Consider the following 22,324-nt stretch of genomic DNA (forward strand, 5'->3'; position numbering starts at 1 on the left):
TTTTTGAAGAGAACAGTTGACTTTATTATTAAAATGATCAAGTAGCAAATGTTGATTGTCAAAGTATCATGAACAAAATCACTTAACAGATCTTGTCCTTGTCCCCAGAGATCTTGTATCTCAAAGAGCATAAAAACAGACTATTAATAGAAATTTAAAATAATATCCTAAGATTTTAGACTTCTTAAGAGCAATGTTAACCCTGAGCTGTAAAGCAGTAAGAATGCTAGAAGTGCCAGTAAGAACCAGTGTACAGAAATAGGACTAAGAACAAAGGTTGCAAGGGAGAGAAAGGGGATTGTTTCTATGTAACTGACCATAACCACCAAGAGGAGAAGAATAAAGTAACAGGGAAAGTTCGAAATCTGTGGCAACAGGACCAGCATCATCAGTCTGGTTAATTTAGAAGGTGGAGCATTTGTTTAAGAATTTAAAAGCTTAGATGGTGAAAGTGCCACTGGTGACATGTTAGTTGTGAGCCAAGGGTGGCCCCCTAGCTTCCTGGCTGGGCCAGATCTGTCACTGCACACAGAGTTCCTGAGGCATGTCTGAGGTATCAAGGAGGAGTTCTTTCTGATTTTATTTTTTTAAGTGTATTAATAATATGTAAGTACATTTTTGGAGGCTAAAAATTCAGATTCTACAGATAAAGCCCTCCTTAATCACACAACCCAATCTCAGGCCCCTCCCTAAAAAACGCCATTTATCTGTATGACCATCTAGACACTTTTTTTCTATGTATTCACCTTCTTCTAGGTACCTAAAGAAATGAAATGGGCTTACTTTTTTTTTTTCTTCTTTAATGTAAGTGAAATGGTACTGTTCTTCACAGATAGATTTTTCAATTAACAGTATGTCTTGCAGATCTTTCCATGTCAAAATATGAAGTTTATCTATTTTTTTCTTTTTTACTGTTGCCTATGATTTGGTAGCATGTTTAGGCCATCATTTAACCATTTTCTTAGTGATGCACATTCAGGATGTTTCACTTTTTCCATGATCACAAACAGTGCACCAGTGCTGCAAGCATCCTTGTTCATTCCTCCTTGGGCAAGTGTTCTGCTCCAGGGTAGATGCTAAGAAGTGGAATGATTGAGTCAAAGGGAATGTATCTTTATTAATAGTTTCTGCCGTGTGGCCCTCCACAGTGACTATGCTAGTTTACATATTGTTGTTTAGTTGCTAAGTCGTGTCTGACTCTTTTGTGACCCTGTGGACTATAGCCGGCCAGTCTCCTCTGTCCGTCGGATTTCCCAGACAGGAATACTGGAGTGGGTTGCCACTTCCTTCTCTAGAGGACCTTTCCGACCCAGGGGTCGAACCTGCGTCTCCAGCATTGGCAGGAGGATTCTTTACCACTGAGCCACCCGAGGAAGCATTAGCAACTAAATGGATTTTCCTGTGAATTTAAATACTATTCTCTTTAGGAAAGAGGCAGGAGGAGTAGAAACATGCACTTGATTTTAAAACTTTTAAACATCTCTTAGCATTTTGAGAGGCTGAAATGTACGTAGGGGTTGCAAGTTTAAAATCTTTTTTGTTATTTTGGCTTTTGGAACAAAGGCGCTTGGAATCTGCTCTGCGTGTAGGTGGTGAGTCCTCTGTGCCAGTTCAGGAGAGTGAAAGGAGCACGGACAGGTTTTGCCCAGTTACTAGCCTCTGGTCAGAAGACTCTGCCTTTACATTCTGACAGATGTCTAAACACATGGAGCTGCTTTAAGAGAGAAGTGAAAGCATCTGCCAGTTTAGGACTCAGGGCTCTCTGGAAGGCCCTGAATTCCTTACAAGAGGGCATGGCCATGGTGGGTGGAGGAACAGGATTTGACTAGTGACAGCTGCTACCCGTGGCAGATAGATCCCTATGAGCTCCCACTGCAGTCAAGGGCCTCGCCATCCACACGGGGAGAATGAGGGTGTCGCACTGGGACCCTGTGTGTATGGACATGGAGTGTCCGGGATCTGCCATCGGCCTCTGGGGTCATTCCCACTACCAGATAGAGAGCCCATCCTGAGACTCGCTTTTGGGGGAGGACCCTGGGGGCCGCTGGCAGCCTGCCAGCCCCCTCCTGCACTAATTTTGCTGAGTTTCTCTGTTATGAAAGGAATCTTCCTTCCCCTGCACCATTTGCCTTTGTATCTGTGTCTTTGAGGAAAGGGGAGGAAGGTGGAGAGCCAGAGGTTGTTGAGAAAATACATAGGGAAACAATTTTGAGTCTCCTTGGACTGGCTTTCCAATCCTTGGCAATTCCTTTGATTCTGGACGAAACCTAGAAGGAATATCCTTTCCTTTCCCCTTCAGTTTTGTAAGAACAAGCACGTCTCCTCTTGCTCTTCCTGACTTAATCAAGTGGTATGGCACGCCCACTTCCCCAGCGTGTCTTGCAGCCACATTGAGACAAATTAATGTCACACAGAACTAGTTGAAGGACTCTCTCTAACCAAACACTCAGGTTCACTTTTCTAGTCTTGAGACACTGCCTTTAGGACTTTTAAAAGGTGGGAGAGGGGGTTCAATTCTTGCTTCCACCCCGTGACCAGGTTGGAAAAGCTTGACACCCTCCACCCAGCTATGAAGATCTTTGCCTACTAGCCACGAAAGCCCGTTAACACACGTACAGGCAATCTGTCTCTCTCCCGCCTCCACACACTGTTTGTTTGTTTTGTGGTTATTTCCGTCTTTCTTAAAGAAAGAATCCTGTCTCGGCCTTTCTTTGGAGGAGTGTGATTTGAAGGGCTGCAGCGGGGCGATTGTGCAATCCGGCTCCTGGAATCTCCTTTCTACAGTCTGCTGTGCATGTGTGCTCAGAAGGGCAAGGGTGCCAGATTCTGTTGTTCCATACAAATCGAAGCTTCTAAACTCCCGTGTCCCCCTTACACTGTCCACTTACAACACTCAAGCGTTAAAGGGGAGTTAGCCAGGACGCAGTCAGTTTCTTGCTCCTATGTGATACACATACATATTGTTCTCAGCTGCCATCCAGACTCCCTAGGGTAGGCGAGGTCTCACCAGTGCTGCAGGGCTCCGAACTGAACTCAGCTCTGGCTTGGAGCTGGGGAGTCTGGGCAGGCGGGCAGAGAAGTGTCCACTCGTGACTTAGTTGGCTCCCTAGAAGAAGGAGAGTTGCCGTTGCCAGGAAAAGGTGAGCGCTGATCTTTTCCAGCAAGAAGGTCTGTTCCCTTCCTTTGGTGGGTGCTTTCGGATAGAGGTAGAGGAGGCCCACAGGAGGCTCTGGGTCTGAGGGTGCTGGGACAGTGAGGGCAGTGCCCTCTGCTTGATGCCTGGGGTGCCCCCTCCCCAGAATGAGCACACATCTCATAGGTGTGTTAAGGGCTCCAAAAATGTAATCTGTGGCAGTGACATCAAGCTGTCCTACACTCTATGACCTCAGGAAATGTTGGAGGCTCCTCATTTCCAGAAATCTACCATGATACAAATAGATAAGGCAATATACAACCCCACTCCTTTCCCTACAGCTTGGCTTAGAACAAGCAAGGAGAAAGCACCAGGGCTTAGAAATTAGGACAGGATTACATGGAGATCCAGTGGGAGCAGTGGGCAGACTAAGTGGCTTCAGTTAGGAGCATCTGGGCTGGCCAGAGGCTGATAGGGCTGACTTTGAACTTCACCCCCTCCACCACCGTGGCTAGGCCTGGGTCGTTCAGTAAAACCCCCAGGCTGCCTCTTCCTCCTGCTGGGGAATCTGGCGGCTGCTCAGGCCTGTGCAGACTTGTGTTTCTGCCCATTTAATGTATTGCAGTTCATGGGCCTTCAGTTGACTTGAAGGGGCTCTCTTCCAACCTCAGAGGAGGCCTTCTCTGGGCCCAGCTCCAGCCCACAGTGGGCCTTCTCAGGAAGGAGAGGGGGTGAGGCCATTGCCAGATTCTCCCCACCTGGAATGTTGGTTTGATCCTGGGACTTTCTGAGACAGGGGAGGCCACCTGACCTTCCCGCTCGGGCATCTGTGTCAGAACATGCCATCTTCCCTGGCATTTCAGGGAAGAACTGCTTAGCTGTCTTAGGAACCAGCTCTGTGTCTTCATTTGGGAGGCACGGAAGGCTTCATCATCAAAGTGACTTGTGAGTACCAAGAAGATGAGAGGGATGGAAAGATGATGACAGCAACCCCATTGTTCAGAGTTTGACCCTAAAGTTGACAGACTCCAGTCTGCCAGCCTGCTTTGGGCCGCCTTTTGTTTTCCTCCACTCCCTGAAACACCTCTTGCAGACCCGCCACCCCTTTGACACCTGTCCCAGTTCAGTTGGGTTTCCTGCCTTTGCTCTTCATGTCTGAAACACAGGTAACCATCCGCAAGCATAAGTACTTCTGGCATCCTCCACAAGAAACCCTGTCTTTGAGGCTCCAGGAGACAACATTAACCCGATCTCCTCAGACCAAGCTTATGGATTCTGGCCACTGAGATGGGGGTGTGGGGGAGGCGGGGGGCTCATCCTATACTTCCACACAGAATGGAGACAGATAGTCACTCTCCAGAGTTGGGATGACTTAAGAACTCTTGAAGAACACATTTGTTTCTCAGTGTTTTAAAGGCAGCACTCATTATTTTGCAAACAATAGCTGTTTTCTTCTGCAATCCATTTCCCTAGATTTTTCTAACTTCTTCTATCTAGCACAGTCCAACTTCAAACCACCATGACTAAAGCTGGATGTTTGCGAGGTGGGGTAGGGTGACAGCCAATTCAAGGGGTCAGTTAGAATCTGCACAGCCATACACGCCCTCCTGCGCCAACCTTTTAAGAGTTCTTGCCAGGGAGTTGTTTGTTACTGGAGAAAGAGACATCCAGTGATGAAAGCTTTCTTTAAACTGAGCAAGGGGCAGAACTGAAGCGAGTATTTTTTGGATCCTATGCTACCCTGGAGTGGTGTGAATTTTCCAAACAGGCTGCAGCAGCGGGATGGTACTGCAACATGGTACTGGGAGGCAGAGCGGAGAGGAAGAGGGAGGAATGTGAAGTGGCCTGCAGGCCTCACCTGGAATTGCCCGCCTTCACCTCCTGGCAGCCCCTCCTGGCAGCTGTGCAGTTTGGGGGGGTTCCCGGGGATGTCTGGGTAAGGACACTTGAGGGGACCAAAGAGAGGAAGGGAGAGGGAGCGAACTCCTCTAACCATTGGGCTGAACAGCTGGGCCTCCAACCGAGGCAGTATTAGCATTTGAAAACCCCTCTGACGGGGCTGAGGCCTTTCCTGGGTGGGTGCTGGGCCTGAGAGCAGAGGCCGTGGTGGCTCCGCACAGAATGGGGCTGAGCATCAGGGGCATAAAGACCAGGCCGGACTCAAGAATGAGCCCATTGTGGCTTTGTCCCAGGCTTGAAAACTGTGACCAAGGCTCTTTCATTGTTAAGAAAGACTGTTTCTTGGCCAGAGCAGAGCTCAAAAGTCTGGTTCCCCCAGCGGGCAGGTCTGGGAGGTTGTTAAATACGTGCTCTCTAAACCTTTCTGTGGGTAGTTAAGACTGCCTCACTCTGGATCACACAGGCTGGTGTGTTGGTTCTGGAACTGCAACTTGGGTCTGTCTCCCAGCTGACTAAAGTCAACCCCTTCCCAAACTGTCTGTACAGAGTTGCTTTTCGTCATTCGTATTTCATTTAAACAGTGTAGCTTTGTACAGCATGTATTTTTAAATTGATGTTAATTCTGGTTAATAAAGGTCATAACTCCAAACCTCTGTAGCCTCTTCCCTGTTTCCAGCCAAAGTCTGCTTAGAGGTGGGGCACTGGAGGGAGCTGGCCACACTCTTTCTTAATCCAGGAGCAATGGTGCCACCTACTGGCAGTTGCTGTTAGCTACAGGTTCTGTGGCCTGTCCTGTTTTCTGGTAAAGGGACTTTGACCAAGATGGAAGTAGCAGTATTCCAGTACAGGAGTAATAACATGCTCCTGTGGAACACGCACTGAGTAGGCACACTATTTCCTACTTATAGATGTGGAAGGGCTTCGAGACTGTGATTGGGCAAGTTGCCCAGGGTCACAGGGGCAAATAGGCTTCCCTGGTGGCACTTAGTGGTAAAGAACATGCCCACCAGTGCAGGTTAGATGTAAGAGACACGGGTTTGATCCCTGGGTAGGGAAGACCCCCCTGGAGAAGGGAATAGCTACCCACTCCAGTATTCTTGCCTGGAGAATGCCATGGACAGTGGAGCCTGGTGGGCTACAGTCCATAAGGTCACACAGAGTTGGACACGACTAAAGTGACTTAGCACGAGCAAGCACGCAGCAGAGGCAAATAGGACAGAGCCTTCCCACCTGAAAAATTAGCCAGTTGGCCAGGGTTTGCCAAAGCCAGCAAGAGATTTTAGACGATAACTGGACAAAACACTCAGTACTGTGACTAGTGAGGACTGTCTTCCCTCTTCAGTTCTGATTCAATCCTGCTGAGTTTGTTAGTTTGATATGACTCTTTAAACCTTTAACAGTCTTTGATCCTTGTTTATTTCAGTTTTTAACAATGTTAGATAGGCAGCAGTATCAGTTATAAATTATTAACTTTTTTTCATTAAATTATTTTGAAGTTATCAAAATTATCTTCCACTTTATGACGAGCAAGATTGGTTTTCTATTTTCCTTATGTAGTATAGTGATATGACATTTCCTTTTAAAGTAAGTTTGTTGGTTTAAAAAAGTGAGTCAATTTTAGGGGGGAAATACAGGTAGGCAATGGGATGGGTGTACACAGATATGTTGAAAATCCTGATGGATGTTACAGGTGACTCAGAAGCGTGGGCAGTGTTGCACTGTGCCCATCCTCACTGGCTTGCTCCGCAACCTTGAGCAATCTTGAGGATCCTTCCTTGTTTGTAGAAAATGAAAATGGAGTGGGTGATCGTATAGGTGGACCATAGAATGCTGTGAAGTCTGGGCACCACGACTCAGGTTTCTCCCAGGTCAGGCCACTTTACCTGTGAAAGTAGCGACCGTCAGGGGCCTTGTTTCTTCCGCTCTTCTTCTCCCGCAAGATTCTTCCCTTTTACCGGCTGTATTTTCTTTCTTCTTCTTAAAAATCACCTTTACAAAAATATAATTCACATATTTTATAGTTCACAGCTGTGAGACCATTACCCCAAAAAGCAGCCCCAGACCAGTCACTTCCCATTCCCCCTTACCCAGCCCAGCCCTAGGCAACCACTAATCTGTCTATCTCCATAGATTTGCCTACTCGGGACATTCTGTATAAATGGAATCACACATGGCCTTTCATGACTGGCTTCTCACTCAGCATCATGTTTTTGCTATGTTGTTCATGTTGTGGCATGTATCAATACTTCAGTATTTTGTATTGCCAAATAATATTCCATTGTGTGGATATACCACATTTTATTTATTCATTCATTAGTTGATGGACACTTGGGTTGTTTCCACCTTTGGGCTATTATGAATAATGCTGCTGTGAACATTCAAGTACAAGTCCTTGTGTGGACATGTTTTCGTTTCTCTGGGGTATGTACCTACAAGTGGCATTGTTGGGTCGTATGTTAATTCCATGTTTAGTATTTCATGGAATCACCAAACTTTTCCAAAGCAGTTCCACTATTTTACATGGGCTTCCTGGTAGCTGAGCTGATAAAGAATTTGCCTGCAATACAGGAAACCCTGGTTCAATTTCTGGGTCAGGAAATTACCCTGGAGAAGGGATAGGCTACCGACTCCAGTATTCTTGGGCTTCCCTGGTGGCTCAGGTGGTAAAAAATCTGCCTGCAATGCAGGAGACCTGGGTTCAATCACTGGGTTGGGAAGATCCCAGGGAGGAGGGCATGGCAGCCCACTTCAGTATTCTTGCCTGGAGAATCCCCATGGACAGAGGAGCCTGGCTGGCTGCAATCTGTGGGGGTCAGAAAGAGTCGGACACGACCAAGCAACTAAGCACAGCATAGCACCACTAACGCAGAGGAGATCCAATTTTTCCAAATGCTCACTAATACTTGTAATTTTCTGAGGTTTTTGTTTGCTTTTTTTTTTTTATTTTTTTAATGGCCATCCTAATTTATGTATGAGGGCTTCCCTCATAGCTCAGTTGGTAAAGAATCTACCTGCGATGCAGGAAACCCAGGAAGATCCCCTGGAGAAGGAAGCAACAACCCACTCCAATATGCTTGCCTGGAGAATCCCATGGAGGGAGGAACCTGGCAGGCTACAGTCCATGGGGTCACAAGAGTTGGACATGACTTAGCGGCTAAATCAATCAGTGTGTGTAAAGTGATTATTTCCTTGTGGTTTTCATTTTCATTTCTTTTCACTTTCTTGAATCACAACAGGTTTTAATTTTAATGAAGTCCAATTTATCTTCTCTTTGTGTGTGCTTTTGGTATCTACCTAAGAACATTGCCTAATTCAAGGACAGAAGATTTACTCTTATGTTTCTTCTAAGAGTTTTGTTGTTCTAACTATTATAGTTAGGTTTATGATCCATTTTGAATTAAGTTTTGTTTATGGTTTAGCGAAGGAATCCAACTTGATTCTCTTGGATGTAGATATTCAGTTGTTCCATCACTATTTGCAGAAAAGAGTATTCTTTCCTGTATTAAAGTATCTTGACTATCTTGTCAAAAATTAATTGACCATAAATTTGAGGGTTTGTTTCTGGACTCTATAAATTCTGTTACCTTGATCAAATGGTATTCTTGTGCCAGTACCACACTGTCTTGATGACTGTAGCTTTGTAGCAAGTTTTGAAAACAGAAAGATTAAATCGTCCATCTTTTTCAAGATTGTTTTGGTTATTCTGTGTCCCTTGCATTTTCAAATGAATTTTAAGATCAGGTTGTGAATTTCTGCAAAAAACGGAGGGGGGGCATTTGGCATTTTGATAGGGACTGTATTAAATCTGTAGATCAATTTGGGGAACATTGCCATCCTAACAATATTAAGTCTCCTGGTTTATGAGCAATTTCCATTTATGTAGGTCTTCTCTATTTTCTTTCAGCAGTTGTTTTATAGTTTTCAGAGTACAAATTTTATATTTCTTTCATTAAATATATCCCCAAGTATTGTATTCTTTTTGATTCTGTTGTGAATGGAATTATTTTACCAATTTCATTTTCAAGTTGCTCTTCTTAGTGTATAGAAATATACACTTCAGTTCAGTTCAGTTCAGTTCAGTCGCTCTGTCGTGTCTGACTCTTTGCGACCCCATGAATCGCAGCATGCCAGGCCTCCCTGTCCATCACCAACTCCCGGAGTTCACCCAGACTCGCATCGAGTCAGTGATGCCATCCAGCCATCTCATCCTCTGTCGTCCCCTTCTTCTCCTGCCCCTAATCCCTCCCAGCATCAGTCTTTTCCAATGAGTCAACTCTTCGCATGAGGTGGCCAAAGTACTGGAGTTTCAGCTTTAGCATCATTCCTTCCAAAGAAATCCCAGGGTTGATCTCCTTCAGAATGGACTGGTTGGATCTCCTTGCAGTCCAAGGGACTCTCAAGAGTCTTCTCCAACACCACAGTTCAAAAGCATCAATTCTTTGGCTAGCTGTTTATTATTCTTGTATCCTGAAATCTTGCTGAATTTGTGTTTTTCTGATATTTTTTTAGTAGATTCCTTAGGATTTCGGTTATAAGATCATGTGATCTATAAATAGAGATAGTTTTATTTCCTTGTCAGTCTATCCAATTTTTTATTTCTTTTTCTTACCTTATTGCCTTGGTTAGAACCTCTAATACCATAAGGGTTTTTGTTTGTTTGTTTGTTTGTTTTGTTTTTTAGAACCTAGGCAATGATTCCTTCTTAGTCCTTCTTTTGTTTTTTATTTTATTCTTTTTAGGTTTTACTGATTTGTTTATTCACTTCTGGCTGCACTGGGTCTTCACTGCTGTGCATGGGCTTTCTCTAGTCGTGGTGAGCAGGGGTTCCTCTCTAGTTGCAGTGTGCAAGCTTCTCCTTGTGGTGGCTCCTCTCGTTGTGGATCACAAGCTCTAGACACGAGGCTTCAGTAGCTGTGGCTCGAGGGCTCCCCACAACATGTGGGATCTTTTCAAAGCATGGATCAAACCCACATCCCTTGCATTGCCAGGGGTATTCTTAACTACAGGACTACCAGGGAAGTTCAGAACCCCTAATACCATGTTGAATAAAAGCAGTGAGAGCCAGTATCTCTGTTTTGTTGTTGATCTTAGAGGAAAATAATTCAGTGTTTCATCATCACGTATGATGTTAGCTGTAGATTTTTTGTAGGTGCCCTTTAACAGATTGAGGAAGTTCTCATCTATTCCTAGTTTGAGTGTATTTGTCATTAAAAAAAAAAAAGTATTGGATTTTGATAAATGCTTTTTCTGTGTCTATGGAGAGAATCATGTGATTTTCCAGAAAATCTGTATTCTGTTGACATAGTATTTACATTACATTGATTTTCTCATGTTAAACTAACTTTGTATTTCTGGGATAAATCTCACTTGGTCATTGTGTCATTTAATATGTTGTATTCAGTTTGCTGATATTTTTGTTGATGATTTTTGTGTCTGTGCATAAGGGATATTGGTCCATGGCTTTCTTTTCTTGTAATGCCTTTGGTTTTTGTATCAGGGCTTCATAGAATGAATTGGGAAGTGTTACCTTTTTTTTTTTTTGTTTGATTTTTGGAAAAGTTTATGAAAAATTGGTATTAATTCTTCTCTAAATGTTGGTAGAATCTACATTGAAGTCATTGGGCCTAGACCTTTTATTGTGGGGGCAAGCTTTTAATTACTAATCCAGTCTTTTTACCTGTTGTATTGTTTCTTTCTTGCAGATCACGCATGCTGCTTGTAGACACATACTTCTGTAAAGGGGAGAAAATCAGGGAGGAGCAGGCCGAGCAGGAATTGGGAAATTTGGGGGTTTGTAGTTGACTCTCCCTGTGCCTTACTTTAAATGTTGATTGAAAAGTGATGAGATCTTGACAATTGCAGATTCCCAGATCATAAGTAGTAGACCACAGTGAACCACTATACATTAGTTCTACTACTAACTATAGTTAGTATGAACTACAGTAGTTATATAAAATATGAGGTAGGTAACTAATTCAGAATGAAAAATACAAACTTACTTCATGATCATTTTAAAAAATAAGAATAAGAAATGAAGTAGTTATTATACATAAAACTATAGTAACCAAAACTATATGGTATTAACATTAAAAACAGACACATAAATCAGTGGAACAGGGTAAAGAACCCAGGAATAAAGCCACACATGTGGTCAATTAATTTACAAAGTCAGAAAAAGAAAGATAAGTATCATATGATATCATTTACATGTGGAATCTAAAAAAATAAACAAAAGAAAAAATGAAAACCAAGCTCATAGATACACATAATAGACAGGTAGTTGCCAGAAGAGAGAGGAGGCTGCAGGGGGGGTGGGGGGGACAGGTAGGTGAAATCGGGTAAAGGGAGTTAAAAGGTACAACTTCCAGTTACAAGATAAATTCTATGGAGGTATATACAGCAGAGTGGCTATGATCAACAATACTGTGTTATATATGTGAAGGTTCTGAAAAGAGTAGATCCTAAAAGTTCTCATCACAAGAAAAAAAAAATCTTGTGTGGTGATGGGCTTGTTGTGATAATAATTTAACAATATATATCCTATAGCAAATCATTATGTTGTGTACCTTAAACCAATATAATACAGTATTATTTTTATAAATAATAATTTATAATTGAGGGGGAAATATGAGGTAGCTTTCTATGTGTTGATATGAAATGATCTCTAGGATACATAATTTTGAATGAAATGTGCGAAACAATGTGAAGGGGGAAGAAATGGAAAGGACCCGTAGATGCTTTCAGTCTGGTAAATGCAGAAGACCTGTGAAAGGAAACCCAAGGTGAAAGGCAGGGGAACAGGAAACTTCATAGCATCTGGGCATTTTCTCCCTGTGGCTCTGCTCCTTACGCCTCTTTCTTTAAAGCAGCGGGCCCGTGTGAAGGGCAACAGGGAGACGATCAGGTGGCCGTATTTGCACGTTTCTCTTAGGCAGCCTGGGCCCAAAGCCTGTGTCCTCCAGGGCAGCAGCTGCCCCTCCAGGCTGCATGTCTCTGCCAAGGTGTGTGAGGCATGGTCAGAGCTCCATCTGCTGAGGAGCTATTCCCTGAATCTCTCTGCCTGTGGGAAACTCAAAGGCCCTCCGAGGCTGGGGATTCCTATTTGAACAGTTTCAGCTGCACATATGGAGAAGGCAATGGCACCCTACTCCAACACTCTTGCCTGGAAATCCCATGGACGGAGGAGCCTGGTGGGCTTCCGTCTATGGGGTCGCACGGAGTCGGACACAACTGATGCGACTTAGCAGCAGCAGCAACTGCACAGAAATCCTAGTATGTTTTTCCAAGGTGAAGGGCTTTCACGGCCCTCCAGCCTTCCTGTGGACTTCTGGCCGAATGGCCCAACAGTAAAGCACTTCATTCTTTCTTGGCAGACCTGATCGTGGCTACCCCTTCCCCCGCTGAACTCTCTCAGTGAAGGTGCTGGAGAAGTGAAAATTACAGAAGTTGTTGGGCCCCCCAAGCGAGCAGCCCCACTGGCAGCCTGTCATTTTCCATTGAAGGCTGGCAGGATTGGCGAGCAGGAATGCATTTGATTTGGGGGAAATAGCCATGCTCTTTGCTCTCATCCTTGTGAATGGTTCACTGGGGCCACCTTGGAAGGCTAGGGAGCCTCCCAGCCCAGGCTTCTCAGGCCCCAGGTTGGGCTCCAGGGCTGGCTGCCAGGCCTCAAACGCTGAGGACCCTCACATCTCTCCACAGAGAACACCTTCTGCAGTGGCGACCACGTGTCTTGGCACAGTCCTTTGGACAACAGTGAGTCAAGAATTCAGCACATGCTGCTGACAGAGGACCCGCAGATGCAGCCTGTGCAGACACCCTTCGGGGTGGTTACCTTCCTCCAGGTGAGGCCCAGGTTGGACATGGGCTCCAGCCTTCCCTGGCAGGATGGGAGGACGGGTGAGAGAATGGACATTTCCTTTTGGTCTCCCTCTTTCTAGTCCTTCTGATGGTCTGTCAGGTGGATTCAGATGGTCTGATTCAGTCTGCTGAGATGTGCTGAGGGGGCAGGGGCGGGGCCATTTGGGTAGGAGAGGGTGGCCATAGCTGAGCGGATAGCAGGGGAGGGTATTTCTGTGAACTTGTAAGACCTGGACAGCCACAGGCCCAGGACCCCTCCAGCGGGCAGCTTGGGGCTGGACTGGACCTTACCCAGGGGAGTGTGCCTCTCCCCCAGCTGTAACCAGGCTGCTTGTGGTCATGGTGGGTCTCTGTGAAGGTCCAGTTGTTTCCTCTGAGATTTACTCAAAAGTTCAGCCCCTGATAAGGAAGGGAGCTTTTCTGCGAGCTGCTGGCAGCCTCTGGTTGTCTTTCCGAGCTTGAAGGGTCTCAGAATCTCCTCTGTTTACAATTCCTGTGATCTCGACTGGGCAGGAACATCTCCCTGGACCTCCCCTGCTTCCAGAGATGTGGGCTGGGGACCTGTCCTAAGTCTGCAGGGCCCTGATTATCTCTTCTGCCATCTGGGGCTTGGTTTTGTGTCATCCAGACACCCGAGCCATCACAGCAGGGCAAGGGTCAGACCTTGATGCCCCACCTGTGGACCCATCTGTCTCCTAGTCAGGCCGCTGTTCCTTTCTAAGGGAACCATCCTATTTTGGACACATCAACCCCAGAGCACAGATCCTGCCTGTGATCCCCCCAGGTTTGGGGACACTGAAAGAGTCTGTGTGGCTGACCTTCTGGATGGGTGGGAGGAATGGCCATTAACGCACAATGGCATCTTTGTCCTCGGGTCTCAGATTGTCGGCGTCTGCACTGAGGAGCTCCACGCAGCCCAGCAGTGGAACGGGCAGGGCATCCTGGAGCTGCTGCGGACGGTACCCGTGTGAGTGCACCCCTGCGCCAGGAGGTGGGGGCAGGCTCCCCAGGTCAGGGGTTGGGAGCCCCTCCTTCCCCCTTACATTACTGCTCAGACTCTGGGTTTTCACACTGGGCCTCCCTGATCACTACCCCTGGCTGTCCCTTGGCCACTAGTACCCTGTGTTCTGGGCCTGGGGCAGCGAGCAGGGAAGGCTGTAGACCCCGCCCGTCAGCCCCAACCCCTCAGTTACCATCCTGTCCCCTTTCCTGTCCACAGCGCTGGCGGCCCCTGGCTGATAACTGACATGCGGAGGGGAGAGACCATATTTGAGATCGACCCACACTTGCAAGTATGTCTTGAGTGAGGAAAACGTTTCTAGCACACTGTGCCTAGGCCTCTGCACATAACCCTGGCTTTCCTGCTGGGAAAACAGAGGAGCTGTACTTGTGAGTGAGTAGAAATATGGCATGATATGCAACTTGTTCCCTGAATTCTGCAGAGTACATAACGGAGCAGAGATTTCAGTCCAGGAAAAGCTGTCTAAACACATTTTCCTGCATTTTAGAAGGATTGATTTTATTGAATGCAAATTCTACATCAATAAACCTGACCAAAAAATTGGATCACCAGCAAGAAAGAAAATCAGTATAATGGGTATTGCTTGTCTGGGGTTCATCCTGCCATGTTCCCTTTCTTAGAAGAACACGGGCTTCCTTTCAGAAAACCTCCCTAGTGCCACTGCCACACCATGACAGACAGTGGAACAGGTACCAGTGACCCCACGGCCCAGCTGCGGGGGTGAGCGCCGATTGGTCTAAAGACCCTACCCTCTTTCAGATCATTTTCATCTTGGGCAGTCAGATGCTGAGCTCCTCCCGTGGGTAGGTTGGTACCCCTTGATCTATAAGAGAAAGCCTTTATACACACAGGTCGGCCGTTCCCACTCGCTGTGTATGGCCCACCTGTACAGAGTCAGTGTCATCTCTGGGATTTTTAGAAGCAGTGCTCTGTTTGTATGCAGGTGAATTTTGAAAGCTGGGTAGAGCATAACTTTGTTTCTTATGGGCTACTCATGAAACAGGAACCACAGACAGCCAGTAATGTGCCTGGCACGTGCCTGCCTCCTTCTCTTTTGCCCTTGCCCTTTGCAAGTCATTGCCATCTCTGAACATTTTATGCCTCTGTAGAAATCTCACAGACCACAGGCAGCCTGTGTTAGTGCCAAGAGTTAGTGTCCTTTAGGAAGGCTGGGAGCGGGTAGGGAGAAGTAGCAGGCAGACAGGTAGCCTGCGGTCCCTGGGCTCATTACTGCAGACCTGGGAGTTCTCAGGCAGAAGCTTACTCATTCACAGATGATGCTACTCTGTTTACCTAGTGCCTTGAACACTGAAGCTTTCCGATCACTGCCAGGATCCTTTGTTATCTCTCCTTTAACTTGGTTTCCTAGTAGCTTCTGCTTATGCAAGAACCAGAACCACATGGCTGTGTTTCCCTGAGCCTTTGTTCTGCAGCCACACTGGGATCCAGCACAGGGCACTGTGGGCTGTTGCTTTGGCCCCTGTCCTAAGTGCCAAGTGCTAAGAAAGCACCTGATCTTTAAGCTACTAGGGTAAGCAGCCTGTCCTTGCTCTACATGCCGAGAACAGTTCTCCTCTCTAGTCTTCAGGCGTCCGTCCCTAAGGCCAGCCAGCAGGACCCAGAGCACTAGTGTTCTTTAAAAGCAACAAAGCACCTCGGTGTGCACCCAGTGGGAGCTGCTCTGCACTCACTTGTGTCTCTGGGGTCTACTTGCAGCTGGTTTGTTTTAGAGCTGCTCCTGGCCCTTTGCTCCACACTCTACCACTAGCCAGCTGTGTGCGGGAACAAGTCCCCAGACTCCTCTGCGTCTTCACCCTTTCTTGTTTACTCATAAAGTAAGTGGGCTGAGCTCATTGAGCCAAGAGATGTCTTCAGCTTCTTGCTTAGGTGAGGGGCCCCAAGGTGGCCAGTGGAGAAGGAAGAACATAGACTCTATCCTGAGCAAACCAGCACCCACAAGCCCCTGCCTAGGGCACAGAGAGCCACTCCCTGTTGTCAGCTCAGAATCCCCAGCTTTGCCTGGGCTGATGGGAACCCTGGAGATGGGGAGAGGGGGGCTGATGGGAAGGAGGCATCAGGCCAGGGCCACCTGCTAACAGTGTCCAGAAACAAGGACCCTCTCTGTAGGCTTACCTTGTGCTTTCTGAACAGGCTTCCCGGCCAAGCAGCAGGCCAATATGGGCCTGTGAAGCCATGGGGAGAAGGTCCCCAGACAGGGAGGAGCAGATTCTAATTGAGGTCCTGACTCAGGAGCTTTATTTGGCCCACATGACTGTTTATGAACAGGGTTGCAGGAGCCTCCCAGATGACCTTTCATCCAAAGCCCAACAGCACAACTGTATTTTACCGGAAATCCCAGGATGTTTGTGTTCACCTCTTCCTTGAGACCATTTGAAGAGTGTTTGGACTCCACAATGTAAAGGCCTGTGCGAAGGCAGGACCTCTGGTGGGGCTTGCAGATGCTCACCGGCCCCCCCCCCCCGCCCCCGCCCCCGGCCGCCAGTTTAGTCTAAGAAATGGAAAAGAATCTCCATCCAGAATCCTTGGCCAAACAAGTCAGCGATGCTGCAGGGAAAGTCCTGCCCTTCTGCTCTCTGGGGGCTCGTCACCATGTGACCACACCCTCTGCTGTTGGAAGAAGAAACTGCAGGTGTGGAGCTGGAGAGGTGGGGCTGAGTCCCAGTCTCTCCCGCCTATGGCTGGCTTCCACACTGGCCTCTGGAGCCGGGCCGGGTGATCAGTCAGCAGAGGAAGGACAGTGCCTTTCCTCCAGGAGATAGTTCCTGGCCCTGCTATGTCAGCTCCACAGGCCAGCACAGGGTGGGCAGAGTCAGGGCTCTGAAACAGGTGTGAAGGTCACTATACTGGAAGTCTAATGAGTGAGGAGAAGTTTCCCTTGGGATTTTCATTCTCCCCAGCTCCCCTAACTCCTGGTTCTCCTGGAGGAGCCCAGTGGCTGGCAGAGACTGTCATTCGTTAGTAACCAGGGCAGAATAGAGTCTGGAATCCTGTTCTTCTGACACCTGTCCCACACTTAGCTCTTACTCATGCTCTTGCTTGGTCACGTCCAGCTCTTTGTGACCCCATGGACGGCAGCCCACCAGGCTCCTCTGTCCCTGGGATTCTCCAGGAAAGAATACTGGAGTGGGTTGCCATTTCCTTCTCCAAGGTATCTTCCCTACCAAGGGGTCGAGCCCTCCTCTCCCACATTGGCAGGTAGATTCTTACCACTGAGCCACCAAGGAAGCCCTTAGCTCTTATTGAGGCCGAGTAAATATGGGCAAACAAATATGGGTGGTGACCTTGGGCCACTGGTTGGCTGAAGGAACTCTGGCTCTTCGGTTCTTTCCAAGCAGGAGCGAGTTGACAAAGGCATCGAGACAGACGGCTCCAACCTGAGTGGTGTCAGCGCCAAGTGCGCCTGGGATGACCTGAGCCGGCCCCCCGAGGACGACGAGGACAGCCGGAGCATCTGCGTGGGTGCTCAGCCCCGGCGGCTCTCCGGCAAAGGTGGGGGCCTCACCTTCCCCTTGCCCAGGCTGGGTTTTAGCATTTCTTGGCAGGATTTAAACCGCCAGTGAGATCTTCAGCAAGGTGGAATGGAGGGAGCTTTACTGGCCCATTTCTCCTGGGTTTTGTGTGTGTGTGTGTGTGTGTGCATTTCACGTTGCATCTCCAGCAGGGACCATTATGTTTTAGATTTGCCCCTTGCAATCTGAGGTCAGGGAGGTGAGTGGAAGCCCTAGAACAGTTACAGGAAACAGCCATAGTCCACCCAAGTGCAGGAGAACAAGCCCTGGCCACCCACGGAATTGACACAGGGCCCAGCTCTAGCCTGAAAGCCAAGCCAGACCCGAGGATCACACTGGCCTCAGGCCTGCCCAGGCCTCTGATGGGAAAGGCCTGAGTATGAGACCAGTTTATAGACTTTACCCCCCCCCCCAACACACATACACTGTCTTGCAGATACAGAGTAAGGGGCAGGGGCAAGCACCCTTACCTCTGAACCTAGGGAGGTGGGCCTTGGAGAAGGAGGATATGGCTCTCCTGTTGGAAGCTCACCATGCTAGTCTTGGCTAGAGAAATAGTCATGGTTTTAAAGAAAGGGGATCTCTAACCATCTTCAAAAGAAAAGCAGCCATATATAAAAACGTGCTTATAGCTGCTCTCTCTACTTCCTTTGTCTATTCTTCCCCCTTTCTTTATCTTTTGAAGAGTAAGATACTTGGTCCTGCATAAAATACAAACACATGTGATAGCACTTATAAAAGGTTTTCTTTCCATAAAGAACAACTTAAACCCCTCATGCAAATATCTGACCCTTTTCTTTCCTTCCTGCTTGTTCTAATGATATGCCAAGTTCCAGGGAGGCTCTGAGAGACTGTACAGTTATTAGACTCATTCAGTTGCTTTTGCGAAAAAGAGCTAATTTAAGGAAAGATTCACAGCTTTGTCCAAAATTTCAACAATTATTGGCTATTTAAAAAAAAATTCTTTTAAGTAAGATCCATAATGCTGTAACAAACAGCTAGAAAAATCACTAATCATGTTCAGCATCTACCCTAAGCCCACCCTTTGATCAACCAAGATTAATTTGCTTTTTAGTGTGTGTTTGCAGAAATAAGTCTTAGACCAAAATCTCAATATAGGGGACCAGTAAGCTTTACCCTGAAGGCCAGCAAAGCATCTTGCAAAGAAATAATTCCACCAAGAGACTCCTTTCTCACCTCTTGGTCCTTGGCAGATCTGTGGAGAGGCAGGGTTCCCTGGGATGGGACCAAGGTGGGAAGATGACTCAGCATCCCACTGACCCTGCCCCAGGGGAAAGGGTGGCAAGACCAGACACCAACTGACCACCCCGAACCCAGAAACTTGTGTCAGGGACGCCTGTCCGTTCACAGCAGAGCACTTGCAGCCATTACTGGCATCCAGTAAGCGGGCAGAATTCCTGGGTGGTCTTGGGCAGCGGCTGTCTTGTGAGTCACTGTCTGGACCCATGTTAGGGGTAAGCCTAGGGCCTGTGACACAGGAAAGGCAGGACAGTGGAGAAGAGAGCCCTGCCTTGGAAGGTGCCCTTCTGTGGTCCAGGGCCTTGTCTTCTACAAGCGTGGTGCTCTTCAGACCAGAAGTTTCGGGGGCACACGATGCCTCGTCTGCCCCGTGTCCTCACGCTGCCCTCAGATCTCACAGCTGATAGCTGGAGTGGCCTCAGGACCAGCCTTCTCGGGGGCTTTTCCCAGCACATCTGCAGAGCTGGGCTCTAAGGACGGGAATGGGGCTGCTGGGGCCCAGAGAGCCATTGGGTAACTTGGTGATGTCATTGCAGACACAGAGCAGATCCGGGAGACCTTGAGGAGAGGACTTGAGATCAACAGCAAACCCGTCCTTCCGCCAATCAACCCTCAGCGACAGAACGGCCTCACACACGACCGGGCCCCGTAAGTTGCCCACCCACAGAGGGCGTCAGTCTAGCTTCCTGAGAGCAGTGTCCTGAGACTGGGACTTGGGAGCAGTTCTGTCCTTCAGAGCTGTCCCTATGGCTTGCGTGAGAGAGAGCAATGCCCAGAGGCCTTTCTGGATGGACTCAGGGTCTCTGGGGCACACAGATCCATGGTCATAAGGGCCTCGGAGGGGACCCAGCAGACCAGAAATATAAACAACAGTAAATATTTACACGGGCTGTGTGAGCAGATGGGAGGCCAAGTTGGGGCGAAATCTGACTTGGGGCCTCCCAGCCTTGTGGGAGCCCATTGTGCTGAGCACCATTCCCTCCTTATCTCGGCCTCGGCCAGAGTTGCCCTTCCTTCCTTCCTGGAGCCTGGTCTCCGGCTGATAGCTGCAACCCCAGGGGCCTCCCTGTCTGGCCAGCCCCAGACTGGATGCCTGCTGCTGAGGCCCTTCTTCCTGCCTCCCTTCCAGGGGGCCCAGGGAAGGGAAGTCCTCTCAGACCTCTGCTATCTGTCCACGAGCTCTTCGGAGAGACTTTTGACCACCCGAGAGGTCAGATCTACTTCCTGCTGACCTCTCCTCCTCTGATGAGGACAAATGGTGGGCATAGCTGGAGCTGGACACCCCCCGCCTCTGCCCTTGGTCCCAGGGCAACTCCAGGGAATAGCTGCTGGCAGGGGCAGCCTGGGAACTGGCAGCCCAGAGCAGGAACCCTGCCTGCCAGAGAGGAAGTTGCTGTGTCCTGGGCTAAAAGGGAGGCGGACCACTCTTGCAGGTCCAGGGTGATCCGTCCTTCTTCTGAGAAGTCTTTATTACACATTCACTGTGTGGCAGGCTCAGGACCCAGAGGGCCATCTGGGGTGTAGGCTCTTTTGGGAACACATGAACTGAACGAATTAATTAATTGGCATGATTCTGGCTGTGGATGTAATTTGTTGGAATTAGTTACTTTGAATTTTCTATCTCCATTTCCTCATCCATGACCCCCAGAAGTGGTAGTGATTTAAGTGGTGCTACAGAAGGGACAAGTCAGCATGATCTTGAGTAGTTAGGGAGGGCTTCCTGGAGGAGGAAGTACATGAGATGGGCCTTGAAGGTGCCCTAGAATTTTAACAAGCAGGAGATGGAGCTGACGGGGATGGAACAGGGAAGGCCTGGCTGGTTAAAGTTGAGGCTGGAACCTGGGAGCAGATTGTGGAATAAGGAGAGTTGGTCTGGCTGCCTGAGGTGGCCCACCTGGCCAGTCTGCCATCCAGAAGCCATGAAAGTGGAGCTCTTTGGCAAAAGCCTGGAGAAGCCTCCACTGTACCTCTGAGCAGCTTTTAACTCTAGCCAGTGGGTTTCTGCAGCCAGCTGCCTTAGAGGAGCTGGCCGAAGGCACCATCCTCCCCTGGCAGCAGCAGAGGGCCAGGCAGAGTCATGGGGCATCTGGAAACTTCCCACCTGGGAGTCTGGCTCCCATCCCAGGGCCATACTTCTTCCCATGCCCTGAGCTGGGCCTCTTCCTCTGGGCCCTGTTGGCACTGGTGGGAGGTCGGGAGGTACTTGAAGGCTTAAAAGCTCAAACAGATTGCCCCATAACTTGTAGACAGTCTTAGTTCAGATGGCCCCTCCACCTCTGAAGGTCCAGGTTTCTGGGCAGAAGGGCAGGGGCTCCTGTGGAGGTACCCCACTTGCCCCTGTTGTATATCTGGAACAAGCCTGAACTCTCACGCCCTGTCTTGGGCATACTTCCAGCTGCTGCAGCCCCAGCAACCTTTTGCTGGGCTCAAGGTTCTTGGATGCTCACATCTAGCCCAGACTCAGTCTGCTGGGCAGTGGGGATCAGACCTGGTCCACGGGCCGTTTGCAGACAAGGCAGAGCTGCAGCCTCCACTCTGGCCTGAATTGGCTGAGCTAGAGAGATGGATGAGAGTAGAGCAGAGGTGCAACCCTCTGGGGTCCTCTCCCCTCCGTGCAGCTCAGGGACCCAGTCGCATCTCTAAGGCGCTGGAATCGGCAGTCTGAAGGGAATCGGCACTGTCTCCTCTAAGGTCATCGGTCCTAGTTACCGATCTGCTAGCATTTGGTTGAGAACTGGTTCCTCCTCCTTCCCCAAGAACATTTTCCAACACCACCCCCTGCCCCCCAGTCTTCCGCTCCCTCTTACCTCAGGATCAGCGGCAGTGGACTCGGTTCACATTAGAAGCACGAGTGTAATATCTGTGCTGCCCACCCTGGGAGCTGACCCATTTCAGACAAACCGCCTGGATCGCGACTGAGAAAGCCGACCCAAAACGTGCTGGCACCAGTATTTGCTTCTCTCCCTACGGGGGCACAATGGGCACAGGCTGTGTTGTGTCTTTGTGCCCAGTTTTCCTTTAGTCAGGCTTTCTGGGCGGGGACTCTGAGATGTGGTCCTCACAGGGCCAAACATGGTTTGAGGACGCTGTGGAGATAGAGGGAAGAAGCAGAAGAGCCCGTGGAGCCTGGCCATGAGCAGTGGGGCACTGGCCTGCCTGGGGGACTCGGACGCTCGCTCTTTCCCATCTCAGTAGCAGCCAGCACTACTGGTAAAGCGCCTGTGCCAGGTCACGTTCCAAGGGCTTTGTATTAATACCACCCTTGTGGTCACTCTGTGAAGTAGATAATATTATTATCCCCCTTTTCTAGGTGAGGAGGCTGAGGTACAGAGAAGCTAATAAATGCCTTGGTGAGGAAAGGGTGGCACTTAGGGCTGTCCTTCAGCTGTTAACATGGTATTAACTCCTCACGCCATGCTCAGGGCCTGCGTGAGGGACACCCCAGACCTGTCTCTCCCCCTCCCAGGCCGACCTCTTCTCACGAGTCGTAGCATGAATAGAAACCTCTCCCCTGAGGCCAAGGTCCAGGCTGAAGCCCCGAGTTAGAAGCTTACTGTTTGTATTTAACTCGAGGAGGACATGCTGCCAGCCTCAGTGCTTCCAAATCCCCGAGATAACGAG

General features: G+C 48.5%; 1 protein-coding gene across 2 annotated transcripts in view; it reads left to right on the forward strand.

Moving 5' to 3' along the window:
- Nucleotides 1–22,324, forward strand: part of SUFU (SUFU negative regulator of hedgehog signaling) — a 110,828-nt gene that overhangs the window by 60,933 nt on the left and 27,571 nt on the right. Inside the window, exons 4-8 of one of the 2 annotated variants that reach the window (XM_040254306.1) lie at nt 12,734–12,876; nt 13,774–13,859; nt 14,112–14,184; nt 17,270–17,423; nt 19,240–19,351. In XM_040254306.1, coding sequence (XP_040110240.1) covers nt 12,734–12,876; nt 13,774–13,859; nt 14,112–14,184; nt 17,270–17,423; nt 19,240–19,351 — 568 coding nt within the window. Of the gene's footprint in view, nt 1–12,733; nt 12,877–13,773; nt 13,860–14,111; nt 14,185–17,266; nt 17,424–19,239; nt 19,352–22,324 lie in introns of both variants that reach the window. The other variant, XM_040254305.1, reaches the window with a different exon arrangement.

The sequence above is a fragment of the Oryx dammah genome, unplaced genomic scaffold (assembly GCF_014754425.2).
Source record: "Oryx dammah isolate SB20612 unplaced genomic scaffold, SCBI_Odam_1.1 HiC_scaffold_14, whole genome shotgun sequence".
Lineage (NCBI taxonomy): Eukaryota > Metazoa > Chordata > Mammalia > Artiodactyla > Bovidae > Oryx > Oryx dammah.